The sequence below is a fragment of the Carcharhinus amblyrhynchos genome, chromosome 19 (genome assembly GCF_965287045.1).
Source record: "Carcharhinus amblyrhynchos chromosome 19, sCarAmb.v2.hapA, whole genome shotgun sequence".
NCBI classification, from domain to species: Eukaryota; Metazoa; Chordata; class Chondrichthyes; order Carcharhiniformes; family Carcharhinidae; genus Carcharhinus; species Carcharhinus amblyrhynchos.
This window is the reverse complement of record NC_137342.1, coordinates 46,752,154-46,777,540: the sequence shown is the minus strand read 5'-3', so window position 1 is coordinate 46,777,540 and position 25,387 is coordinate 46,752,154. Positions and strand designations below refer to the sequence as shown.

Below are 25,387 nucleotides of genomic sequence, written 5' to 3'. Positions count from 1 at the left end.
GAGAATCAGAATTCTGGTCCTTTAGTAAGAACATGCCAAACATGAGTAGCACCTCCCATTCTTCACAGACCCATAGAATCCCTGTAGTGCATTTGGCCCATCGAGATGACATTGAATCTCAAACAGCATCTTATCCAGGCCCATCCACCCCACTCTATCCCCATAACCCTTCACATTTACCCCACTAATCCCCTATTCTGCACATATTTGGACACTTAACCTGCACATCTTTGGAGTGTGGGAGGAAACCAGAACACCTGGAGGAAACCCACACTGACACAGGGAGATCGTGTAAACTCCACAGTCACCCAAGACCAGAACTGAACCTGGATACCTGATCCTGTGAAGCAGCAGTGCTAGCTATTGTGCCACCGTACCACCCTTCTTCAGGACTACGATGAAGACAAGCACACTATTAAATAAAAGTTAGTGTGAATAATGCTATTATTTTTGGAACTAAAAACTATACCAAAATTGGAGTTAAGCTACATAAATACTACAATGAAGTGAAAACTAATGTTGAAATCAGAATGCAAAGTCAACTAAAATTAGATTCAAATTTCTGTACAGATTATCTAAATAAGGCACTACATTAGGTTCTATTACCTACTTTTTTAAGGTGACCTTCCTACTGCTTTTTTAATGAAAATTACTCTACCTTTTCTCCCATTTCCTGTGTTTCTATCTCAATTACTTCTTCTCAATTCTGTAATGCATGCCTAAGTCCCTCTTTCAGCCCTGCTGATCTAGTTTTCCTATCAAGTCAATTGTGCGCACAGAATGTTAACACACAAGTGCAATCTCCCCAAGAACATCCACATCTTATTCCATTCCCCTCAGCACTGCACAGCCTCACACTCACATTAAGTGGCATAAGATTTGAAGTGTGCTATGACACTAATACTACACTGACAAGCACAATCTCATTATTTTGCAGTGATATATCTCATGTTTGCCATATATCGTAGAATAGAACAGTACAGCGGAAGGCCATTCTCTACCAACCACAATCCCACCAAGGCCCTATTCCCACAACCCCACACATTTACACTGCCAATCTTTGTGAAATTAGGGTCAATTTAGCATAGCTAATCAACCTAACCCACACATTTTTGGACTGTGGGAGGAAACCGGAGCACCTGGAGGAAACCCACGCAGGCACAGGGAGAATGTGCTAACTCCACACAGACAGTGACCCAAGGCTGGAATTGAACCTGGCACTGCGAGGCAGCAAAGCTAACCACTGTGCCACCCTAAGTTCAGAGCACTTTTCCAAAACACAATCAGCATCATTTGGAAAGGGAAAAGACTTCAATTTTTTAAAAAGTACGCCATTTGACAACACCACGAGATCACAGAGCAACGCGGAAATACCTTGGATAGTCATTTGTTTTGGAAGACTTGCTTCATGGAATGTTATATTTGCAAATTAAATGTTTGACTATTTTCCCCCACCTCCCCAACCACAAACTGCTTGTTATTTCCTCAAACACAAATCATCAATGCAGGAACACAAGATACAAGCTACGAAAATTCTGAACAAAATATTCAAATGGTAACCAAATTCAAATCCTTTTCTTCCAAGTGTTTTATTGGCTTTTTAATTAACACTGAATGAATACCTGAGTCATACTGCTCTCCGTTTAAATTGGCTGAATTCTGAGTCTTCTCTAAAAACAAGGTTGTAGGTTCTTGCATACTTGAAAGCAAGGGTTTTCTGCTTTCTGATTCCAAGGACAATAAAGCCTGTTTGAAACATTCAGCCATCTCCTCTAGTCTAGATCATGTCACTCAAAACAGTTCCTGTAAAAGAAAAGGTAAATTAGTACAAAAACATAAATGGTGTTACTTAAACCGAACAGAGCAGCTGAGGGCAAAGTAGCCACAAATTTAATCTCTCCACTGAAGCACACACTAGCTGGGATGCAATGGACCAGCCAAAAGCCATTGATCCCAGCGGCAGGTCAGACCCAAAAATCCCACCCATCGGCCGCAATTTTACCGGTACACCCGCCCCAATTCCAGGGGTGGACGAGGCTCAGAGAACATCATTCTTCGTTGGCCTCAGACGGCATCGTACAAACCTCGGGCAGACGTGCCGGTAAAATCCCTCCCGTTGTTTCTGGTTGCACAGTTTTATTGCGCCTCTCTGCAGGTACATTACCGACAGCGTATCACCCTTCTCAACGAATGTGTGAAATCATCAAAAACAAAATTTCTCTCAGGAAGAAAGCACAGAGCTGACACAAAGTTAGATAAAAACAGAGTTCAGAATGACACATTTACATCTAAACGAAAACGAAAAGAAAAAGAGATTTGTCATTATTATATGATTAAACTTGTCCCTCCACAGTCACTGTCAAAAAAACCATGAAATCAAAGTGGATAATTTGACACTGTGGAAATTATGCTGAGGTTTCCTTACATCTATATTGTACACCTCAGTATTCAACTTTTTCTATAATTCAGCACACTTTATTTTGATAACACTTTGTCTTCATTAATAAGAATCAATACCCTCCTTATCTCGAAGTGACTCAGTGATGTTCCTTGTGACATGTGTTTGTGTTACTGCTTCTGGATCAACTACGTACATGAGAACATTTATTTTGAGACACCTTCCGGGCTTCCCAGCCACGAGAAACTTCCTCCCATCCTATCAAGCCTCTAATAGTTTCAAATAGATCATTTCATTCCTCCAAATTTAAGGGAATATATACCCATCCTACTCAAATCATTCTTCATAGTTGAAGAATCAACCTTATGAATCTTTGTTGCATTCCCTCCAAGGCCAGTTATCCTTCCTTTAGGGGATCATAACTGCAGAGTGATCTGGCTGTGGTCTCACCCAGATTTTAAACTATTGCAGTAAGACTTCTTCGCTCTTATGCCCCACATGAATAATTACTTCATAAACTCCAAGTATAATTTCAGAATTGTTAACCTAATGTGGAACGTTATCACTCATAACTATGTCACAGTGGTTAGCGCTGCTGTCTCACAGTGCCAGGGACTCGGGTTCGATTCCCGGCTTGGGTCACTGTCTGTGTGGGGATGGCACGTTCTCCCCGTGTCTGCGTGAATTTCCTCCGGGTGCTCTGGTTTCCTCCCACAGTCCGAAAGATGTGCTGGTTAAGTCATGCTAAATGCTAAATTTTCCCTCAGCAAACCCGAACAGGCATCAGAGCGTGGCGACTAGGGAATTTTCACAGTGACTTCATTGCAATGTTAATGCAAGCCTACTTGTGACATTAATAAATAAACGAGATTAAACTAAACCAACATTCATTATATTGGCGGGGGGACGGAGCTAGATCAGGACAAAGGTTTTGACAATCAGCCATGATCAAAATGAATGGCAGAGCAGGCTCGAAGAGCCAAATGGCCTACTCCTGCTTCCAGTTTCCAGGTCTTTGTTTCTAGAATCCTTGCCTAATCCCTCAAAAATTCCTGGAAGAGTCAAACTCTGCTTAGGACCTCCAAATGTGCCTATTTAGAAGCAAAACTAAATGGAAGGACTTCAAAGTTATAGATGTTAGGCAAGATGTTAGTTATAAATCATGGGAGTTCCATGATCTCAGGGCATGATTTTTTTGGACAGTTTGGAAAAAGAGATTACTAAGCTGGAATCACTCACGGCATCTGAACTCTGAACATTGGCATCTTGTCACAAATCTACAAGTCATACAGTTTACACTGATCCCCTTCCCAGTGACTGTTCACATGTATTTACCTAAGTAATCTTTCAGCAGAAGGTCTGCACATCAATACAATTTAAAACTTCTATTCCCCCAATAAAAAAATCTGTCAATTGTCCTAATCAAAATAATGAAATACTGCTTTGAGGAAACTTAACGGTAGATATTTGCTTGGTGGTTCCCCACAAGTTCCCAATTGCATATGGACTGACCGGGGAAAGCACTCAGTTGTCTGTGGCACAAACTGTTTCCACAACAACAGAAAGGAAATCTGTAACACCAGTCTCCCTAACACTACTAGCAGAGGCCTGGGACAAAGTCACATGTTTTTTCCAAATTAATAGTTGGCAATGGCACAAGAACGATTTCCCCAGTACTTATTTCATTTCAATTGATGCAACACACTCTCGCCTTCGTAAAATTATTTACAATCCGTGGAACAAACAGAACAACGTTGCAAAGCCAATCCAATCAAGTAAAACAGCATATTTTTGTCTACAGGCGGGGGCTGACTAACCAACTCCACAAAGATATTAATATAACAAATGGAACGCAAGGAGTGTGGTCAGGACATATAAGGCATTTGTGGAGAGAAAGTTAATTTTTCAGGTCAAGATGATCTTTCATCAAATATGGTCACTCTGATAAAATGTCATCACAACCTGAAATGTCAGTTCTATTCCTCTCCATAGATACTGTCAGGCCTGCTGAGTATTCCCAGCAGTTTGTTGCTTTTATTTCAGATTTCCAGCTTTCTCTGTATTTTGCTTTTATCGGAGTGCGGAATTCCTCTGCAAATTTCTGACACCTTGACGTACTACTGTCTCAGGAAACCTGCTCACTGAAGGCCCAGAATCATGACTGGATGAATCACGTGAACTGCAGTCAAGCTCAAGCTTTTTGTTGAGTGGAGCAACATGCAACTTTGTGCTTATTAACTAATTTCAATGCTGACACTATAGAACAGTGAAAATGCAAAGTACTTCCGCTACTGAGAGCTGTGATACATCGTTGTAGACTTCCAGCAAAAGGGTGGGAGGCAGTGCAGATCTGGCCCTCTCCTGCGTATCTTCTCAAGAAAAATCCACTTTCAATTTGCTGTATTGTATTGTCAATTACACTGGAGGCACATATGAAATATTCAAAAGATAAACAAGAAATAGAAACGTAGAAGATCGGAGCAGGAGGTGGTCATTCAGCTCTTCGAGCCGGCTCCACCATTCATCACCATCGTGGCTGATTGTCCAACTCAATAGCCTATTCCTGCTTTCTCCCCATAATCTTTGATGCCAATAGAAGTTAGAAATGAATTTAGATAAGATAAAATTATTCCTAACAGTCAAAGAAAACTAGCAAATGGGGAAGTTAGTTAACATGCTTTTTTCTTCTTACTCCTTCTGTACATACTGCTAGCCTGCAAATGAGTGAATTTTATTTTACAAACCTGTAAGCTCAATAATTTTGATTTATTATTGTCACATGTATTAACAGAGAAAAGTATTGTTTCTTGCGCACTGTGCAGACAAAGCGTACTGTTCATAAAGAAGGAGAGAGTACAGAATGTAGTGTTACAGTCATAGTTAGGGTGTAGAGAAAGATCAATTTAATTCAAGGTAAGTCCATTCAACGTCTGACAGCAGCAGGGAAGAAGCTGTTCTTGAGTCAGCTGGTACGTGACCTTAGACTTTTGTATCTTTTTCCCGATGGAAGAAGGTGGAAGAGAGAATGTCCGGGGTGCGTGGAGTCCTTAATTATGCTGGTGGCTTTTCCGAGGCAGCCTGAAGTGTAGACAGAGTCAATGGATGGGAGGTTGGTTTGTGTGATGGACTGGGCTACAATAACAACCTTTTGCAGTTCCTTGTGATCTTGAACAGAGCAGGAGCCATACCAAGCTGTGATACAACAGAAAGAATGCTTTCTATGGTGTATCTGTAGAAGTTGGAGAGAGTTGTAGCTGACATGTCAAATTTCCTTAGTCTTCTGAGAAAGTAGAGGCATTGGTGGGCTTTCTTAACTATAGTATTATAACTATAGCCATTTGTTTTTAAATGTTTTGAGCATGAGTAAGATATCTACGACCTATAAACCTACCAAGTGCTGACAACCACAATTGCTGTTTGACTGAGATTACCTGTTCAAATATTATGAGAAATAATCTTGCACAGATTTGACCTGGGGCATCAGGAGCCAGACACTGGGATCAAATACAGGTTGAGCCCAGATTTGCCAGCAGCAACTCTTGGGGACATCGTCCTAATTGGTCACCTTCAAGACTGCCATTAAGAATGACAGGAGGACTCTCGATGCTGTGGGTCCACTCTCGAACCTCAGCAGCCCCACCACAGGAGGTGAGTGTTGCTGAGACAGGGCCAGCGATACAATGATGGCAAGGCTACACATTAGTGATCAAAAAAAAACAACATTTTGTCAAGCAGATTAAACCTCTCAGCTGGATTGAAAGAGCATAAAGTCGTGGCAGAGGCTTGTCTTAGCGGTTAGGGGGACCCTGGCTCTGATCAGTTGCAGCGTGGCCTTTTCTCCATTACCCCTGCACATCATTTCTAATCAGGGAATCATCTAATGCCCTCTTGAACGCTTCAATCAAACCTGCCTCCACCACACTTCCAGGCAGCACATTCCAGCTCAAACAACTGAAAAAGTTCTTTCCTCACATTACATTTGTTTATTTTGCGAACTGCTTTAAAATCTACGCTCTTGCATTCTTGATCCTTTTCCGAGCAGGAAGTTTCTCCTGATTTAGATTGAAACTCATCATCTAGAAGGAAACTGAGGAGAATATTTTTCACTCAGAGGGGTATCAAGATTTGGAACACTACCTGAAAAAAGGTGGTGGAAGCTAATTCCATGAATAACTTTAAATCATTACGTACTTGGAGAACCTGCTTTGATTATGGAACATGGAGTAAGTACAACTGCACTTCCAAAGAACACAACAGGCCAAATGGCATTATTCTATGCAAAAAGGTTCTACAATCGCTCCTGATTAATAACACACAAGTAACTCAGCTTGAATATTTGCTACTGGCAAATAACACCTCGTTAATTTCAAAACAAATCTCAGTTTTAGAAAAAGCTTCAGAGTCTGCCACAACTTATTCTTCAAATCATTATTTCTACTGATGGAACTGGAATACGGACCATCCTCTGCTGTATCTGTAACTTCCAAATGGTTTTATAGCAGCAACATGACAAAAAGAAATTTGACTCCTAACTCACCCCTCATCCCACTTAAAAGTTATGAATTGCCCCAATAAAAAGGGGGTTAACGGAGGTTATACTGAACTGCAAGTCTGTATTCAATTCTGGGCACCATGATTAGGAAGGACAGGCAGGTATTGAAAGATGCACAGAAGAGATTTGCTGGAATGGTTACAGGGACCAGGTATCACAGCGATTTGGATAAACTGGAGACTGAGTCAAATAGCCTCCTCCTTAGCTGGTAGCAGTCTCACTTGAGGTGGAAGATAAGGAGGCTATAATCCCACTCCAGGCCTCAAGCGCAAAATTCATGGCTCACACCCCAAGGCAGCACTGAGGGAGTGCAACACACTGTGATGCTTTGGATGAGACATGGACCTGAAAGCTTGTCTGTTCTCCCAGGTGGTCATACAAATCCTAGGCCATTTATTTCAACAAAGAGTGGGGGAGGTATCTCTGGCAAGCAAATTGATCAATCGTACATATTCTGCACCCCATCCTTCTCCACTATGTACTCTATGAACAGTATGTTTGTGTGTAAAGTTCATAAGAAACAATACTTTTCATTGCATCCCAATACATGTGACAACATGCCTTCCTGCATCATTGCATTTGATGGGGCATCATTTAAAGGGCGCCTATCCATGCATGTGCAAAATGATTCCATAATGGGGGAAAGCGGAGGGAATGGTGACACGAGCAACACTCATTACATAGAAACATTGAAGATAGGAGCAGGGGGAGGACATCTGGCCCTTTGAGCCTGCTCCACCATTCATCACGATCATGGCTGATCATCCAACTCAATAGCCTAATCCTGCTTTCTCCTGATAAGCTTTGATCCCATTCACCCCAAGTGCTATAACCAGCCACTTGTTGAATACATCCAATGTATTGGCATCAACTACTTCCTGTGGTAGTCAATTCCACAGGCTCATCACTCTTTGGATGAAAAAATATCTCCTCATCTCAATCCCAAATGGTCTACCCTGAATCCTCAGGCTGTGACCCCTGGTTCTGGACTCCCCCCACAATCCTCCGTGCATCTACCCTTGTTCAGTCCTGTTAGAATTTTGTAAGTCTCTATGAGGTTCCCCTAATTTATCTGAACTCCAATGAAAACAATCCTAATCTAGTCAATCTCTCCTTATACATCAGTCCCCAGAATCAGACTGGTAAACTTTCGCTACACTCCCTTGAGAGCAAGAACATCCTTTCTCAGAAAACGAGAACGAAACTGCACAAAATATTCTGGGTCTGGCCTCACCAAGTCATTGTATAACTGCAACAACACATCTCTGCTCCTGTACTTGCAACCTCTCACAATGAAGGCCAACATGCCATTTACCTTCTTTACAGCCTGCTGCACCTGTGTAATTAATCATTGGAATGTCCTATTTATGCAAAAGGGGAGCTTCACAGTAACTTCATGGCAGTGTTAATGTAAGGCTTCTTGTGACACTAATAAATAAACTTTAATATGGTCCTGACCATCTTCTCTATAAACTATGCAGTATCAGTGGCTGTACCTTTGAAGACCAGACGAGACCAAACCATTTCCTGTGTACTCATCACATTTATACCGGTCATGGGCTTTCCCCTGCGAGTTTCGAGCAGATTTATTTTATAGATATATTTCATAGCAGGATACTTATTGGATTGTGAGACTTTGATGTTAAATTATCACATCAGGCCACACTTTGTGTTCTTTCTATAGATGTGTTCCAATTGCAATTATCACTTCAGCCCCTCAGTGACACACGTGAGTGCAGCATTTTTCAAGCATTGTGTGCAAGAACATGCCACAAGCATCAAAAGTAAAAACCTGACTATAACCACTGGCGGCATAATACCGCTTATAAACTTGATTTCGATTTGATTTATTGTTACATATTTTAACATACGGTGAAAAGTATTATTTGTGTGACATACAGAAAAAAGCACACCATTCATAGAGAAAGAAATGAGACAGTGCAGAATGTAGTGTTACAGTCATAGCAAAGGTGTAGAGAAAGATCAATTTAATGCAAGGCAGATCCATTCAAAAGTCTGACAGCAGCAGGGAAGAAGCTGCTCATGAATCGGTTGATACGCGACCTCAGAATTTTGTATTTTTTCCCCCCCGAAGGAAGAAGGTGGAAGACAGAATGTCTGGGGTGGGTGGGATCCTTAATTATGCTGGCTGCTTTGCCAAAGCAACTGGAAGTGTAGACAGAGAGTCAATGGATGGGAGGCTGGTTTGCATCATGGATTGGTCTATACTTACGACCTTAACTAAAGATGTTACTAGCCCGGGTACAGCAAACGACATTACACTATGCTGTAATCGCGTTACATAACATACTGATTCACAGAATTCCTTAAGTTTCGTCTTAACTTTTCAGCAGTTACTCCAGGCAGCAACAAAAAAAAGGATCAATCAAAAATCAATTCAATCAAGTAATGCATGCAAATGTTACTTAATCAGCATTCCCTTCAAGTACGCAAGTAATTTTAACAGGACATTGAGGCATTCATTGCAACTATATATACTGTATACATTTAGCCCTTCCATTTATATTTGCAGAGCGCTCGCCTTCGTTTCATCGGGAGTAAGGAGACGGACCCTTGGATCATGTTTAATTTGCCATGTTTGGTCCACAGAGAACTCAAATAATAAACCAACTTCTACCCAAGTGGCTGACACGTTAGTATTTCTGTTATTTTAGTGAATGGAGGATAACCAGCTTCTCTACTCACGTTCAATCTTCACACAATCTAACTCTTACAAATTACGACCCACTGTTCAGCAAACTAATGGGTGGGAGCTATTTCTGAAATACTTTGAAGTCCACATGGTTTCCAAGATAGCCGTCATTAGCCCAGCAATGGATTCTATGCCTTCTGGCGATTTAAAGTGAACTGTTTCTAGACGGAACAAGTTAGACTATCAGGTAATCCCACACTATCTGCGGTTATACACTAATACAGCATCAACGGAACCCCAAAGATAAAAGATCCCAACTTGGTCAACATTTCTTCCTTGTTGTCCAACTACGCATTTCTCTTTGTGGGCCACGAACTTCCCACCATTCACAAATCTATCACAGTAAATGCAAACTGGAAAGAGTCACATTTCCATGGTTCTGCACTCGAGTGTGTTCCGATGTTTTGTAATAATGAGGGGCAGAGATCAGCTAGATAGTCAATATTCCTTCCCAAAGATACGGGAGTCTAAAACTAGAGGGCATAGGTTTAAGATGAGAGGGTAGAGATACAAAAGGGTTCAGAGGGGCGATATTTTCATACAGGGTGGTGAGTGTCTGGAATAAGTTGACAGAGGTAGTCGTAGAGGCAAGTACAATTTTGTCTTTCGAAAAGCGTTTGGACAGTTACATGGGTAAGATGGGTATAGAGGGATATAGGCCAAATGCAGGCAATTGGGACTTGCTTAGTAGTTTAAAAAAAAGGGTGGATGGGCTGAAGGGCCTGTTTCCATGTTGTAAATCTCTATGACTCTACTAGTTTTCAAATTCAACTGCACTTTAAATGTCTCCGGAATTGAACAATACGAAGAACAGGCTTACAAATGAGTGAGATGTCTTCAGGACTTTTAGGCCTCAAAAGGGCAAATGGTTTTAAAATGATAACAAAACAGGATCTGAGATCCACTAATAATCTGGGGGGGGGGGGTTAAAGTTCTTGTAATTCTCCCTCCTGCATCACTGTTATCCCATACAATCATCGAGAGCTGTGGAAAGATCACGTGAACATATAACACCTAGGAACACACCAGCCTGTGAGACTGAATGGCAGGAGGGAGAAAAAAAAAGTAGCTGGTCCTTCAAGAGTGCTCAAGGCAAAAGCTTTTGAGCTCATCATGGGATATTTACATTAACATATCCACTTTCAAAGGGGTCAGCATAAAGAGCAGAGAATGATAAATACAGCGTGAGGCTAACTTTTTAAATCATAAACTCAGCTTCTGTAAGTAGCAAGCGATTCTTTATAATGTTCAGAAACCACTGCAAAAATTAGGCCAGGGTCAAATCGACTAACTTTAACTTTTAAACCCCAGCAGCAACTGGAGATAATGAACATGAGTCTGTAGTTGTATTAAACTGCTTTTCTTTTAATATCATCCATACTCCAGCGGATTCAGGAAATTGTAGGATCTAGGTATGGACATGATGGCGCAACTTGTGGGCCAAAGGGCCTGTTTGTGCTGTAGTGTTCTATGTTCTATCTCAGATAAATACATGGGGCCTTCCAGAATAAAGGATAGAAGTGAATTTCATTATTATTGGCTGCACGGTGATTAGCGCTGCTGCTTCACAGTGCCAGGGCCCGGGTTCGATTCCCAGTTTAGGTCACTGTCTGTGTGGCGTTTGCATGTTCTCCCCATGTCTGTGTAGGTTTCCTCCGGCTGCTCCGGTTTCCTCCCGCAGTCTGAAAGAGGTGCTGGTTAGGTGCATTGATCCAAACAGGCTCATGTTCATTATCTCCAGTTACTACTGCTGATGTTGCTGGGGTTTGAAAGTTAAAGTTAGTCATTTTGACCGGCCTAATTTTTGAAACAGTTCCTGAACATTATAAAGAATTGCTTACTACTTGCAGAAACTGCAGTATGGCGACTAGGAGCATTTCACAGTAATTTCATTGCAGTGTCAGTGTTAATGTAAGCCTTACTTGTGACGAGCCATAAGACGTAGGAGCAGAATTAGGCCACTCGGCCCATCAAGTCTGTTCCGCCATTCAATCATAGCTGATTTTTTTCTCACCTCCATTCTCCTGCCTTTTCCCCATAACCTCTGATCCCCTTATTAATCAAGAACCTATCTCTGTCTTAAAGACCTGGCCTCCACAGCCTCCTGCAACAAAGGGTTCCACAGCTTCACCACTCTCTGGCTGAAGAAATTCCTCGTCATCTCCGTTTTAAAGGATCATCCCTTTAGCCCAAGGTTGTGCCCTCTGGTTCTAGTTTTTCCTACTAATGGAAACATCCTCTCCACGTCTACTCTATCCAGGCCTCGCAGCATCCTGTAAGTTTCAATAAGATTCCCCCGCTCATCCTTCTAAACTTGAACGAATACAGACCCAGAGTCCTCAACTGTTCCTCATGGGACAATAATAAATAAACTTTAAACCGTCAGTCTGTGCCTAGTTAACCTGTTAGGCTGTGTTTCAAACTGGAAAGTGGCAGGACAGTATTTTAATAACAACATGAACCAGTCACATTCCTAAACGTTGATCAAGTGGAACAAAGTGTGTTCCACTATCCCATCTCACACTGCTGAAGCAATACTGCAACATCAGCTGCAGGCAGGTGCTGCGTCTGACAAACCATCCACTTCCCACGTTGCCTCTGATAAGTGTCACGATTTGCAACCTTAAAAACAAAATAAAGCTAACTTTTGAAAAACAAAACAAAAAGGGGCGCTAGTTAATGGGCCAACGGGGGTTGTACATTGACCACATGACTGTACATAAATGACACCGCAATGACTCGAAGTGGCGAGGCACCAAACAGCTACCTGTGGTGGTCACAGCGAGAAGTGCAAACATTAGTGGCAACTCACCGACACTACTTAACCTGGGCGCTGCTTTCCCCGAATACCGTTCCCTTTTAAGTGCTTTATTCTAAAAGCCAGGCGAGCTTTAGGACCTTGTGGAAGATCGAGGTAGTGACAAGAGCTACAACACATTCTCCAGCTCAGTGTTGTCCATATGGCGCCAAACAGCGATCATTTGCCGCTACAGAGACCGAACCTCTTTCTATATCAGGGACAAGGGTTACATCTTGATTTACAATTATAGCCCTGGAGCCAAGATTAAGAACAATTGCTTTAAACACGCACACACACACACACACACTACGTGCAAACGCCCGGAATCCCACAATGTAGCTGATTAAAGTGCCTGCCATGCGCGCTTGACAGAATTGCAGCTTACTGATTCCTTCCGCAAAGCTAAAAATGGACCTTATTTGCATCAAACACATCCCGGGGGGAGGAAGGGTTAAATTCTCCGCCTGTTCAAATTCTAATCTGAAAACAAGAGTTAAAAAAAAATGTGCAACACCATTAGAGTTGTTAAATATCTCATTTTCTAAAGCATTGTGACTCAAATCCCCCCCCACACCCCTCTCAAGAGTCGGCATTATTTATTCATTCATTCATTGCAAAAGATTTCCAATAACAGGAAAAAAAAGCACTAATTAAAAATAGACGCTGAGAGTTAAATTCTCACCAAGTACCCTCTGACCATTCCTGCATTCTACCTGGTTCCAACGATTAAAGCTCTCTGTGTGTGTGTGTACAGGAGTGAGAGAGAAAAAAAATCAGGAAGTCTTTTCTCCCTCTCTCTCTCTCTCGGTCTGAAACTCCACTAACTGTATCCTCCTCCACCCCTCCCACACTTGCGCCCCAAAGTAAATGTGACACTAAAAAGTCTGACACACCGCCTCTCTGCAAACCTCCCGTTTCCTCTCTCTCTCTCTCTCCCCTGCACCACCCCTACGGTTTGCATACTGTACACAGATACAGTTCCATTATAAGATGCCATCTAGAACGCCAACAAGTGGTTCAAAAGCAAAAAAAAATAAAGCGCAAATTAGTAATGCGATACACGATCGATGTCCCTAATTTGCATCGCGATTTCTTCTCTCTCGCTCGCAATTATCATCGACCATAGACTTTTGGGTTGGATTTTATGGAGGTGGGGGGGGGGTAAATTAGGTGATGCTAGTTTTTTTTCCCCCCCCCACACTTCCCCAAACGTTATTCGTTCCAATTTGGTGGCATTAAGAGGGGCGGGGGTGGTGACAGGGTCCCCCTCAATGCAAGAAACGTACCTCTTGGTGCTTCGCCAGCTTGAGTTCTTTACAGTTCAGAGACAAGAGAAAGAACAAGTCTTCGGGGGGAAAAAACTTCGCCGGGGCACTGAGGTCTGAAATGACCATTTCATTGACTAGAGGACCCCACTCTGCACCAAAACACGCTGGAGGGGAGCCGGCTGGCCAAACGGTTTCGTTTTTTCCCGTGAAAAAGAAAAGCCTCACTTTAGGGAAGAGAGGGGAGAGAGAGAGAGAAAAAACCCACCTTCCCCGCCATGTTGAAACTGGCAAGGTTGTCCAATATTTATACAGGCAGTTACGTAACTTGCTTGGGAAATACTGCCAAAAAAACACCCAGCGCAAAGAGAAAAAGAAGAGAGGGGGAAAAAAAATTAAAAGGGAAGAGAGAGAGAAGGGGAGAGAGAAGCGCAGAGGAGACAGAGGGAGGGTGGGATACAAAATATCTGTGTGTTATTACAGCTATGTAGCGAGGTTACACACTGAGAAAGCACCGCAAAGGTAGGTCAGTTTAATAAAATTGAAAGGAGATCAGAAACATTTTTCAGACAAGCAGAAATGAAAAGGGGGGGGGGAATATAGATGGTTAATTTACAAAATAAATTAAAAAAAAAATAAGGAAAAAGTCGAGTGGCATTTTGGAGAATAATTGGTCCCCCAAAAATAGTGCGAGGGATATATATATATGCGTGTGTGTGTATAAAGAGAGATATATATAATTTCCCCCGCGTGTTGAATAAGTAACAAAAATACATTCGAGTTAATAGAGAGAGAGAGAGACACTTTGCAGAACTTGCTCTGTCTGCAATGTCCTCCTTTTTTTTAATGTAAATTTTTTTTTGCAAAAAAAAACAAAACAAAAAATATAGAAGAGAGGAGGAGGAGGAAGGTTTGGTGTGGGGGGGGGGGGAGAAACACACAAGCTTCAGAGATCATGAGCGAGAGAGAGAGGAAAAAAAAACAAGATCCCGCAGCCCCGGCGATGGGGTTAGAAAAGGGAAGAGCTTTGCAGGCAGCTCTGGAAGGGGAGGTGGAGAGGAGGGCTGGGGGGGGGGCGGCCGGCCAGCCAAAAGGGAGTGGTGGCGGCGGCCGGCTAACTTACCGGCAGCAAGTTTATTTCCTGGCCGCACTGAGAGTGTTGCCCCCACGGTGACCAGTTTGGAGCTGGAGATTTCTCTTGTAGCTTTTTCATTCCAATATGGCATCCTCCCGGCGCGCATGCGTTACCAATTATTTTCCTGCCAACTCCTTTCTGACCTTTTCTAGCAGTTGCACATTTTTTTTATTATTTTTGTTTGGTGGTGGTGGTGGTGAGGGGGTGGGGGTGGGGGGGGGGTTTGTTGTTGATGCGTTGTGGTTGATGGGGGAGAGGAGGTGAGAGAGAGAGAGACACACACACTAAATCCTCAGCCAATTATCAAATCAATTCTTTGGGATGCTCTCCCAACTTTTTTTCCCCCCCTCTTTTTTTTTGTTTCTCCTCCTTCTTGTCTCTTAAGAGAGGAAAAATAGAGAGAAAAGACCAAAACCGTTCATAATTTTCTGATTGACATCAGATCACGTCTATTTCAAATCATCTGATGTTAAGTTGACACTTTTTTCTATGTGTGTGTGTGTTTTGTAATTTCCCCCTCCCCCCATAAAAAATAGGCAGAAAGTTGGGGAGAGAGCGAGTAAACTAAACAACAAAAAATATCTAACTATTGTAGCCTGTCTAGGCAGCCACCTCCCCCCACTTCTTTAACCCCCTGTATAATGCAGATCGCGTTGTTGTAACTCCATAGCGAAACTGATACATTCTGGGAAACTTGAAACTCGTTATTTTATATATATATATAGCAGAAAACCCCCAACATTGGTGACATTTGCGTTTCATTTTCCTCTGGCAATGGGTTCCTGGACATGCACCCCTTCAATTTCAAATGCTAAATCTATATTAAAATGCGGTGTGTTGCACCGGTTTTGCTTTCTCTCTCTCTCTCTCTCCTACATAAACGGTTGTGTTTCAGGCTGCAATAATATGCCTTTTCACTTCACACAAAAAAAAAGCTATTCCACACAATGAATTTGGGTGCTGCTGGAAATGGCGTTGCTTTGTGATATGTGTGTGTGTTTTTTCTCTCTCGCTCGCTGCTACTGCGCACTAATATGAGGGACACAACCGCAAGCATCGGCAGAGAGACAGATTCACCGTGAAGATTAAAAATGCTGACGGTTGGAAGAAAAAAACATCTCGCAAACATGGCTCTCACCCCCCTCCCCCCCACATTCTCCCATCCAAAGAAACTGTCACTAGTTTTGAGTACAGATGGATCACTGGCACTTTTGTGTGTGTTTTTTTTCTCTCTCTTTCTCTGCCAAATGTCAAGATATGGGTGTCGAACTTTGTGATTACACCTGTAAGGGAATACCTTTTATCCTATTTGTCTCCCCGTCCTTGCATTCATCAGAAAACCTACACATCCAACCTCAAATCTTACACTCATTGGCAATGCAAGTTTTTCTTAAAAAAAATATAGGGGGGGGGTTGGGGAAATATCTGTGTGTTAGTTCCCCTTGCAAATTCCATTTCAAGTCACACGGGGAACTTACGTAATTTTGTTTTTTTTAACCAGTATCCTCTAATCTACATTTTGTTTTGGTCACTGCCATTTGTAGGATTCACAATAAATATTGTCCTTTGAGTCAAAGATGAATCAACGTCAATAAATCCCCCACCCACATCACAGATCTTTCTCTCCTCCCGTGGAGATTTTTATATTCTTGTCCATACATACCTCCACCATCGAAAAAAAACACCATTGGATCTGCGGCTAAACAGATAACCCTCAGAAATTGTCTCAAACCACAATGGCTCGAGGGCAAACTAAATAGGAGTGCCTAAAATATTCTTATCTGCCCAACTCCCGACTCTGTGCTGGGGATTTCGGCCGTTATTCGGGGGAAATATTGAAGGGAACTTTAATGGGATTGTTCAAAAGCGTTCCACGAAAGGAAAGAATTTGGGGGGGTGGGGGGACATGGTTTGTGTTTTCACTGATCTCCAGTGCCGCCTCACTTAGTGTCTGCTCATTCCACTGATCAAGGTACGGGATGGTGCTCACATCCGCATGAGCTTCACACACATGCTTTGGCAGTGCGGATTTTAAGAGATTGTTCTCCTTCCAAGTTGCTCTGGACCCGCCAAGACACCGACCCCACTTTTTCAGCCCCTCTTCCCAAACATCTCCCTGGAACTATCTCCCTGGAATTTCAGGTTGTCTGTACCATGGGAGATCTCTCCCCCACCCCACCATCGCCATACTTTCTGGCAGGTTTATCCAAGAGAATATTCTAGATTTCAATTCTCACTCACCCCACCCGATCAAAGTGGAAACGCATGTTCCGCCAACTTCGAAAATTGTCACTTAATGTTTCCCCTGCACTTTCTCTCTCTGCGGGCAAAATACAACAATGGTGATCACCATCCCTGCATTTGTATACAGCATTGATTCAATTACAATGTTTTATTCTCTCTCACAGCAAATGTGTACAATTTACAAAGCGTCATGACAATATGTGAAAGGCAACATTTAAATCAAAGTAACAACATCGATCGGGACTTGATCAAAGACTTAAGACCCACAAACCCTAAGGAGTCCAGTTCTGATGGAATTAAATACAAACTGTATTTAACATTGTCAGCCAAAGTTAAAACAAAACCTTGAAATTGTGAAGCTGTGAGTGTCCAGTCGGAGGTGGGGGTGGTGTTTGCTGTTTTAAAGGGGTGGTATTCTTGTCTAATCCAAAACATTTGGGATGAAAACGATAACCAACCTCCAGTGAATGACACTGAATTAAAAACTAATTTTGTTTTTCTCAACGCAGAGGAAACAATTCTACTTCTTCCCGATGTTTTTTTTCCCCCCTCTTGACAAAGTTTTCTCTGATTTGGATCCCCAACGAGAAAATATTTGGCTGCTGGCTTGGTCGTTACTGCCATCTACTGACTGATAGGTGCTGCTCTGAGATTCCTCTGTCCTGGGTGGGTGGTGGGTGGCGGGGGGGGGGGGGTGGCGGTGCGGGAGGGGGGACGGCAATCAATTGATGGGAGGCTCTCGTTAACGCTTCGTTCTTCAAACAAGATTGTGACTTGCAATTACTTGCTTAAACATGGGGAAGAGGGGACACCTCATCGCCCTTGGTTCAGTGATACATCTTACACACGCAATCATCTTAAAACCGAAGAATGGAACTCCCAGGAGGGGGAAAAGTTTTTTTTTCCCCCCCACGCAACTAGTAAAAAAAATGCAAACTTTATAAACAGCCCACGGAGAGTTAATGGTTCTTTTGCACACTTAGGGACAGCTAAGATCCATAAAGACATGTTTAACATGCATGTTTTATGCGCTCCATTTAACTTAAGATCCACTAATTCGGTAAAGTTACCCTTCCAAGGGATAACCCGAGCAACGTGAAACCTCATTGCACCAAATATTTAAGAATTGCAAGTCAACCAAGGTTTAGTTCCATTGCCTCGAAAGGTTAAGAGCGACAATGACCCCAATACTTCCAAGTGATAGATTTATTAATCTGCAAATAATTTCTAACTTTCCGTCTGCTGCTGGGAATCCCTGGAGGTTTTACATGGAGCTGTGCCGTCATTCGCAAGCAAGTTCCAGGCGATGCAACGTAACAGCCCAGGCAGAAATAAAGTCCCATCTTCAACTTGTCCAAACTTCAGTAATCGGCACAGACACATGGAACACTTGTCCCTTTCTTCAATTACTGTAACACTCGCTCCAATTGGTAATGTCATTAAGATCTGTGACTCACAGCAAAATAATGCACAGTTTATTCGCAGTCAGACCCAGGATACCTGTAAAATTCTGCAATGCATTGAACAGAATATCAGTAATGATCAAAAGGACTTCCCCCAACAGACATACAAAGCCCCTGATCAAAGGCCTAAATAGTGTGAGTGGAAACTGCAGCATTATATTTAGTCGTAACTGCCGATTTATCTTCTATCTCGATAAAGCCAAATATTTATTAATCACATTTTGCAATAAACAAAATAGAAATAGACATCAAACCCATCCAGTCAATCAAAATGATAGTTTCCACTAAGTCCTTGATGAATCTTTTATTCAATATCCCTGACTATTCTAAGGAAAGTAACGTGAATTTCATTTGTTGAAAATTTACTTTTAGAGCATGTTTATTCCTTTGGTTGCAATATTCTTCAACCACAATTATATTGCATGAAAAAGTTCTAAATTGTCTGGATATTTCAGCCCACTGTTCACCTACCTGAATCAGAAATCAAAGGCATTACTGTACGGTAGATGGGACAGTGGCACAGTAGTTAGCAGTGCCAGAGACCTGGGTTTGATTCTCATGCTTGGGTCACTGTCTGTGTGGAGTTTGCACATTCTCCCCATGCTTACATGGGTTTCCTCCGGGTGCTCCCACCATCCAAAGATGTGCAAGTTAGGTGGATTGGCCATGCTAAATTGCCCCTTAGTGTCAGGCGTACTAGCCAGGGTAAATGTGTGGGTATAGGGCATGGTTGGGATTGTAGTTGGTGCAGACTCCATGGGCCAAATGGCCTCTTCCTGCACTGTAGTCATTCTATGAATCTTTAAGTTGCTCATTCCTCCAGCCCAAATTTATATTTTTCAAGATTTCAAGGCCAGAATTCCTGCAATGTTTTCTTTGCCTTAATCTGCACAATTTTAACTGAAGTCAGAATGCCACGGAAGTTCAACATGACCAGAGCAATGCCTTCCATGTTAAGAGGAGTTGGATCTCTAAATCTTTGAAGTTTGGGGAATCAGGAAGCATAGCAGAGACTGAGACGATTGCCAGCCTAAGTCCAAGGATGTCATCATCCTGGCCAATCGCCACTGTTGGAGTGAAACTGTGAAAAAAAGAACAAACTAATGTATTAACCTAAAAGACCTCATTCAACTCAATGATCTCACCTCTTCCAATAAATTGCGTACCATTCATACTCTCAGAGACTATGCTCCACTGATTAATCTCCTGAGCACGACACAGTTCAACGTCTAAGATAAAGCTCTCCCTGGAGTGACTGTCGATCACCCTCAATGTTAATGAACTCCAAAATATCAATGCATGAGTACATTTACATTGGAACATTAACACTGGTGTGAAATTTCAGCTAGATGCTGACATGACAGTAATGTTGTTATGTAAATACAGAACCAGGGTCTAACCTGGCAGCAGCATGAAGCAAACTCAAGGCTCCCTAAAATGTGGAAAGTGTGCAGCGCACGAATGCCCACAAGCACATAGCTCTCTTCACTGGGCAGTTAAACTGAGGTTTCAGCTGGGTGGGAGCTAGCCAGTGTAAACAGGAAGCTGGCTGGTTAGAAGAGTGAACAATCTCAGGTTGAAAACTGCAGCCTATGTGCACTCTGACTTGACAGAATACACTTTTCAATTCTGACCTGTTGCATTCTAGAAGAACAAAGAACACTCGCATTCATCCCTTTTGATCCGAGACACATGGAATCACTGGACAGATTTCAAATGACCTCTTTTTGAGCCATAATTTTGCATCTGAGTGACCCTTCGGCACTAATATATAACCAATAGGAGCAATTCTTTGTTCTATTTTATTTGATTAGACACCTTTCATTAAATTTAGCTGATTTATTTCATTTTTGTTCGTTCCATAATTTGGGTTGGAAGGTGTCATTTCTTTAAGGGGGGAAAAATGATGCTACGTCAGTGCAGTTAAGGTTGTGTCACTGCTCCGCTGCATGTTTTCTGACCTAAATAGAATGATGCCTTTACACTGTCTTTTTAAAACCAGTTTGGCTGGATGACCCATCCCTGCAAATTAAATAGTTTCATCCCTTTAAGAGAAGCACAGTATGACAATTACACTGGCTTGCCTAACAGAGCCATAGTGTGGTGAAATCATTATGGCACAAAAGGAGGCTATTCAGCCCATCAAATCCATGCCTGTTCTTTGTCAAACAATCCACTCAGTCCCCATTCCCTCAGTCCTTTAACCCTGTGGCTTTATTTGTTTGATTTAGCCCAATTCAACAGACGCATCAGACCTTCTCAAAGAAATCCGGTTAATCTTGGATCCATTTGTTGTCTAACCTGTTTTATGTTTTTTTATCCATTACTTTAAATTTACCCACATTCAAATTAATTCATGCTCTCTAACTCACCTGTTAATTTCCTCAGATCTCTACAACTGTCAATTAATCACGTGGGATACTTTTTTCATTTAATCTTTTATGTGCAAAAGTACATGTCGGTGTTGCCCATTTCATTCTGATGTTTACCAAATATCGCAGAGAAAAATGTACCCCATAGGCAGGTAACAGGAGGAAATGTTATAAATTGTAGATAAATGCCCTCTGCCAGGTCATATGAAAAATACAAACAGCACGAAACGTAAAACAACAAGCTGCATTAAAATAGCACCTATGCCCAAGGCACCTTACAAAAGCTCCCCATCAACCAAAAGTTGACACCAAACCACATAAGGAGATATTAAGGAAGGTAAAAGACAGCTTTGTTAAACATGGAAACATAGAAGATAGGAGTAGAGGGAGGCCATTCGGCCCTTTGAGCCTGATCCGCCCCATTCATCACGATCATGGCTGATTGTCTAACTCAATATCCTAATCCTGCTTTCTCTCCATTACCTTTGATCCCATTCACCCCAAGTGTTATATGTAGCCGCCTCTTGAATACATTCAATGTCTTTCCATCAACTACTTCCTGTGGAATAGAATGAGGTAGGTTTTAAGGAGGGATTTGAAGGAAGATGAAAAGGTAAAGCAGCAAAGAGGTTCAAGATGGGTATCAGAATTTAGGGTCTCAGCAGCTGAAGGCATGGTCACCAGTGGTGAATAAATTAATATCCAGAATTCCTTTGATTTCAGAATTGGAGAAGCGCAGATATCTCAGATGGTTGTCGGGCTGGAGAAAGTAGCAGAGTGTATATGTATGGCCATAACGAACTGCAAAACCTGCCATCTCTCCCTTTCCCTCCAACAGTTTTTTTCCCATTTATTGTCACTTGCTGTTTTCCATTTCCAAGTCAATAATCAATTCACCCTTAGTTCTACAAGTTTTGTTTTCAGTGAAAGTGTTTTAATTCAATAATTTTGTAAATTTATCAGGAATATCCTGTGCATTGTGAGGTATCATCTTCTGTTGCAATCCCTGTCGGCATCAATAATTCTAAAACAGAATTATCAAATTCCCAATGAACAAAAGAAAGCATTGCAGGAAAAGATTTCATGTTTAAGACATTTAACAGAACCAACACCCCAAAATCAATATGGCCTAAATATTGCTTAAAAGACAACTAGCACAATAAACTAAGAAAAGGTGTTCCCACAACCAAAATCCCACACCACATTTATACATTGGATTCTCAGCCTTATGTTCAAAGTTCCAAGCTGGTCCCAGCTTTAATAGGATCTCTTTGCACTACCCCATCAGTGTGACTCTTAAACAGTTAAGAGTGCTACTTTTTAAAGTTTATTTATTAGTGTCACAAGTAGGCTTGCATGAACACTACAATGATGTTACTGTGAAAATCCCCTAATCGCCACACTCTGGCACCTATTGGGATGCATTGAGGGAGAATTTATCATGGCCGATGGACCTAACTAGCACATCTTTTGGACTGTGGGAGGAAAGTGGAGCACCCGGAGGAAACCCATGCAGACATGGGGAGAATGTGCAGATTCTGCAGAAACTGTGATCCAAACCAAGAACAAAACCCAAGTTCCAATGAAAAGCCATTTCTCAATGTCCTGGCTATAACTGAATTGTCTTCCAGTAGCAAGGCATCTTCGGATAAGTCTTTGGCCTTTAAGTCTTGGCAAACCTAATTTCTTTGAACAGGGCGTCCACCTTCACCAGCTTGTTGATTAACCCCAAAAAAAGCCCTTTTCTTCTGCATGCCATAGCAACACCTGTTGTGAGTTTTCTTCCCCCAATCTCTCTGTCTGACTGACCTCGAGTCTGTGCGCAGCAAATACAGCTGCCTCCTCCTTTGTATCAAGATGTTAAAACCTGCACCTTTCGTTCACCGAGTTTTGATTTGAGTTTCTGACTCCATAACAAGCAGGTCACATCAGTTTCTCTCCAGGAAGAATTAATATGAGATCATCTGGGTTTGCTTCCAGGCAGATTTGCTAGGAAGTCACATCCCTCCCTCCGAATTACTTCAGGGCACCTTGAATTAAAGGAGACAGTTTAAAATATGAGCGTCTTTATAAAATTTGGCGGTCAGAACACTTTAAAACCAGGCTAAACTACTTTGTAGTAGAATTTTCACAAGGGTAATCCAATGTCCTGCCGTAACATTAGTGTTAAATCACTGGAAATTCCAGCATATATATTGTTTCTCTGGGGACCCCACGAACATTTTGGTGGAAAGTTGGGGAAATCCCCACAGAACCTTATTTGCTGGATGTTCTCTGCATCTAGAACCCAACTTTTCAAAGTTCAAAGTGGAAAGAAAAAGATATATCTGACTAAGAGCTTCAAACATTCAGATCTTTTGACATTGCAGTTTGGATCCTGTGAAACGTTGGTAAAGGTCACCATTGACTTTAGAGAGTGAGTCACTTACGTTCAGGAGCGAGACTATGTCGCTTGCCCCAAGTCACTCTATAGTGCGATACAAATGTCTTAATTTGAAATATACTACCTGCATCTTCGCAAGAATAGCAGCAGTTTAACATTGCGTAATTTATTTAGCTTCATAGAATTGAAGCAACTGAAATTTTTAAAGAAAAAAGTTACTAATTTCCAAAAATCCCAGCAATTAGCATTCAGGACTAGTAATGGGAAATAATTGTTACAGAATCATAGATTCATAGAATCTCAAAAGTGCAGATGGAGGCCATTCAGTCCATCAAGTCTGCACCAACCACAACCCCACCCAAGCCCAATTCTCGTAACCCCACATGTCTACCCTGCTAATTACCCTGACACCAAGGTCAATTTAGCATGGCCAATCAACCGAACCAGCACATCTTCGGACTGTGGGAGGAAACCAGAGCACCCAAAGGAAACCCATGCAGGCATGGGGAGAATATTCACACTCCGCACAGACAGTGGCCCAAGGCCGCAACTGAATCCATGTCCCTGGTGCTGTGAGGCAGCAATGCCAATCACTGTGCCACCGTGCCGTCCCTTAACGAATGTTTCTGCCCGATTATATACAATATGTTTTGTTAACAAAGAAATGAAACACTGCCACATTTGGCGATAATAATGAGTGATTTTATTATTGACAATATAGTAGCAATATGTCAGTATTGCACAAGGTAAGATGAAGGTACAGAAGTAAACACAACTTTTGGCATGTTTTCTATTATTGTGGTTAAATCCAGTTTCTATTCATTTGTGCATGAAACATGACAACTTTGAAATGTGAACGACAGAGCAGGTGTATACATTTATTTAGCAATGTTGAAGGGTAGAAACAAGCATGTAGGAGGAACTAAAGCATACAAATCAGGCACAAGGTAAAACAGCAACTGGTATTGATAGAGCCTTTTTAACGTGGTTAAATGTTCCAAGGTGTCTAAAATCATAAAATGTGTAGTTTGGCTACTTTGTAGAATGCAAAATCCTCCAATGTGCAACTGCAAATCAATATGTTTTAAATGTTTGTGCCAGGAGACTGCAGGATTGTAAACATATAACATGTATCTTCAAAGAAGAGGATATAGGATGGAGCGAGGAAATTATAGGGCAGCCATTGGTAAATCTAGATCATAAAAATAAATTACTAAACAATTAGGAAAAGATTAATGAAACAAGGGCACTCAGCACAAGTATCTCATAGAGGTCACACGCTGAAGCTATCCTACACAATCTAATATGCAAGCACATAGAGGAAATGCAATGGATACAGTTTATATGGATTCTCAGAAAAATGATAGAATGTTGCATAATTTGATTTGTTTTGATTTGTTATTGTCACATGTATTAGTACACAGTGAAAAGTATTGTTTCTTGCATGCTATACAGACAAAACATACCGTCCATATGGAAGGAAAGGAGAAAGTGCAGAATGTAGCATTATAGTCATAGCTAGGGTGTAAGATGCAAGGTAAGTCCAAGTTCAAGGTCCAAGAGATTTATGGAAAGAATAATAGTGCCTGGAATTAAGGAAACAAATCCAGAGGAATAGGGGGATGATTGGATGGCAGACAGGGGACAGTAGGTATAGAGGAAGTGTCCCTAACCCAAGGATTTGTACTGACTGGTGTTTGACAGGGGCCTGTTTTGGGCCATTCCTACTGACCATACACTTTGGAATTCAGGGAGAGATATTGACATAATGTGGTTGACGTCAAACTGGGGATACAGCAAATTTTGCTGAAAAATATTTTCAGCTAACAGCATGGACAGATATGCAGCTAATTTAATGGAAGTGTGATCTCTATAGAGTGCCTGTTATATCAGAAGCACATACTGGGAAATCACAGGCATGGGACCCATGATTCCCTGCTCATTGAAATCAGCTGTTTTTTCCAGATATGTAGCTTCATGGGCAGGGCTCTAAGCAGAGGATACACATCAGTAAAATCAGTGATTGTAAAGTCTTTTTCATTTCTTATTTAATGTCTCCATT

At 41.8% G+C, this 25,387-nt stretch overlaps 1 protein-coding gene across 4 annotated transcripts in view; it reads right to left on the bottom strand.

The window, feature by feature from the left end:
* Positions 1-14,961, bottom strand: part of sfmbt2 (Scm like with four mbt domains 2) — a 192,442-nt gene extending 177,481 nt beyond the window's left edge. The window contains exons 1-2 of one of the 4 annotated variants that reach the window (XM_080207712.1): positions 14,852-14,961; positions 1,623-1,803 (exon numbers count right to left, since the gene is read on the bottom strand). In XM_080207712.1, coding sequence (XP_080063838.1) covers positions 1,623-1,767 — 145 coding nt within the window. In that variant the 5' untranslated portion in view covers positions 1,768-1,803; positions 14,852-14,961. Of the gene's footprint in view, positions 1-1,622; positions 1,804-12,475; positions 12,600-13,145; positions 13,197-13,749; positions 13,846-14,851 lie in introns of those variants that run through there. The other 3 variants (XM_080207714.1, XM_080207715.1, XM_080207713.1) reach the window with 3 other exon arrangements.
* Between the last annotated feature and the right edge of the window lie 10,426 nt (positions 14,962-25,387).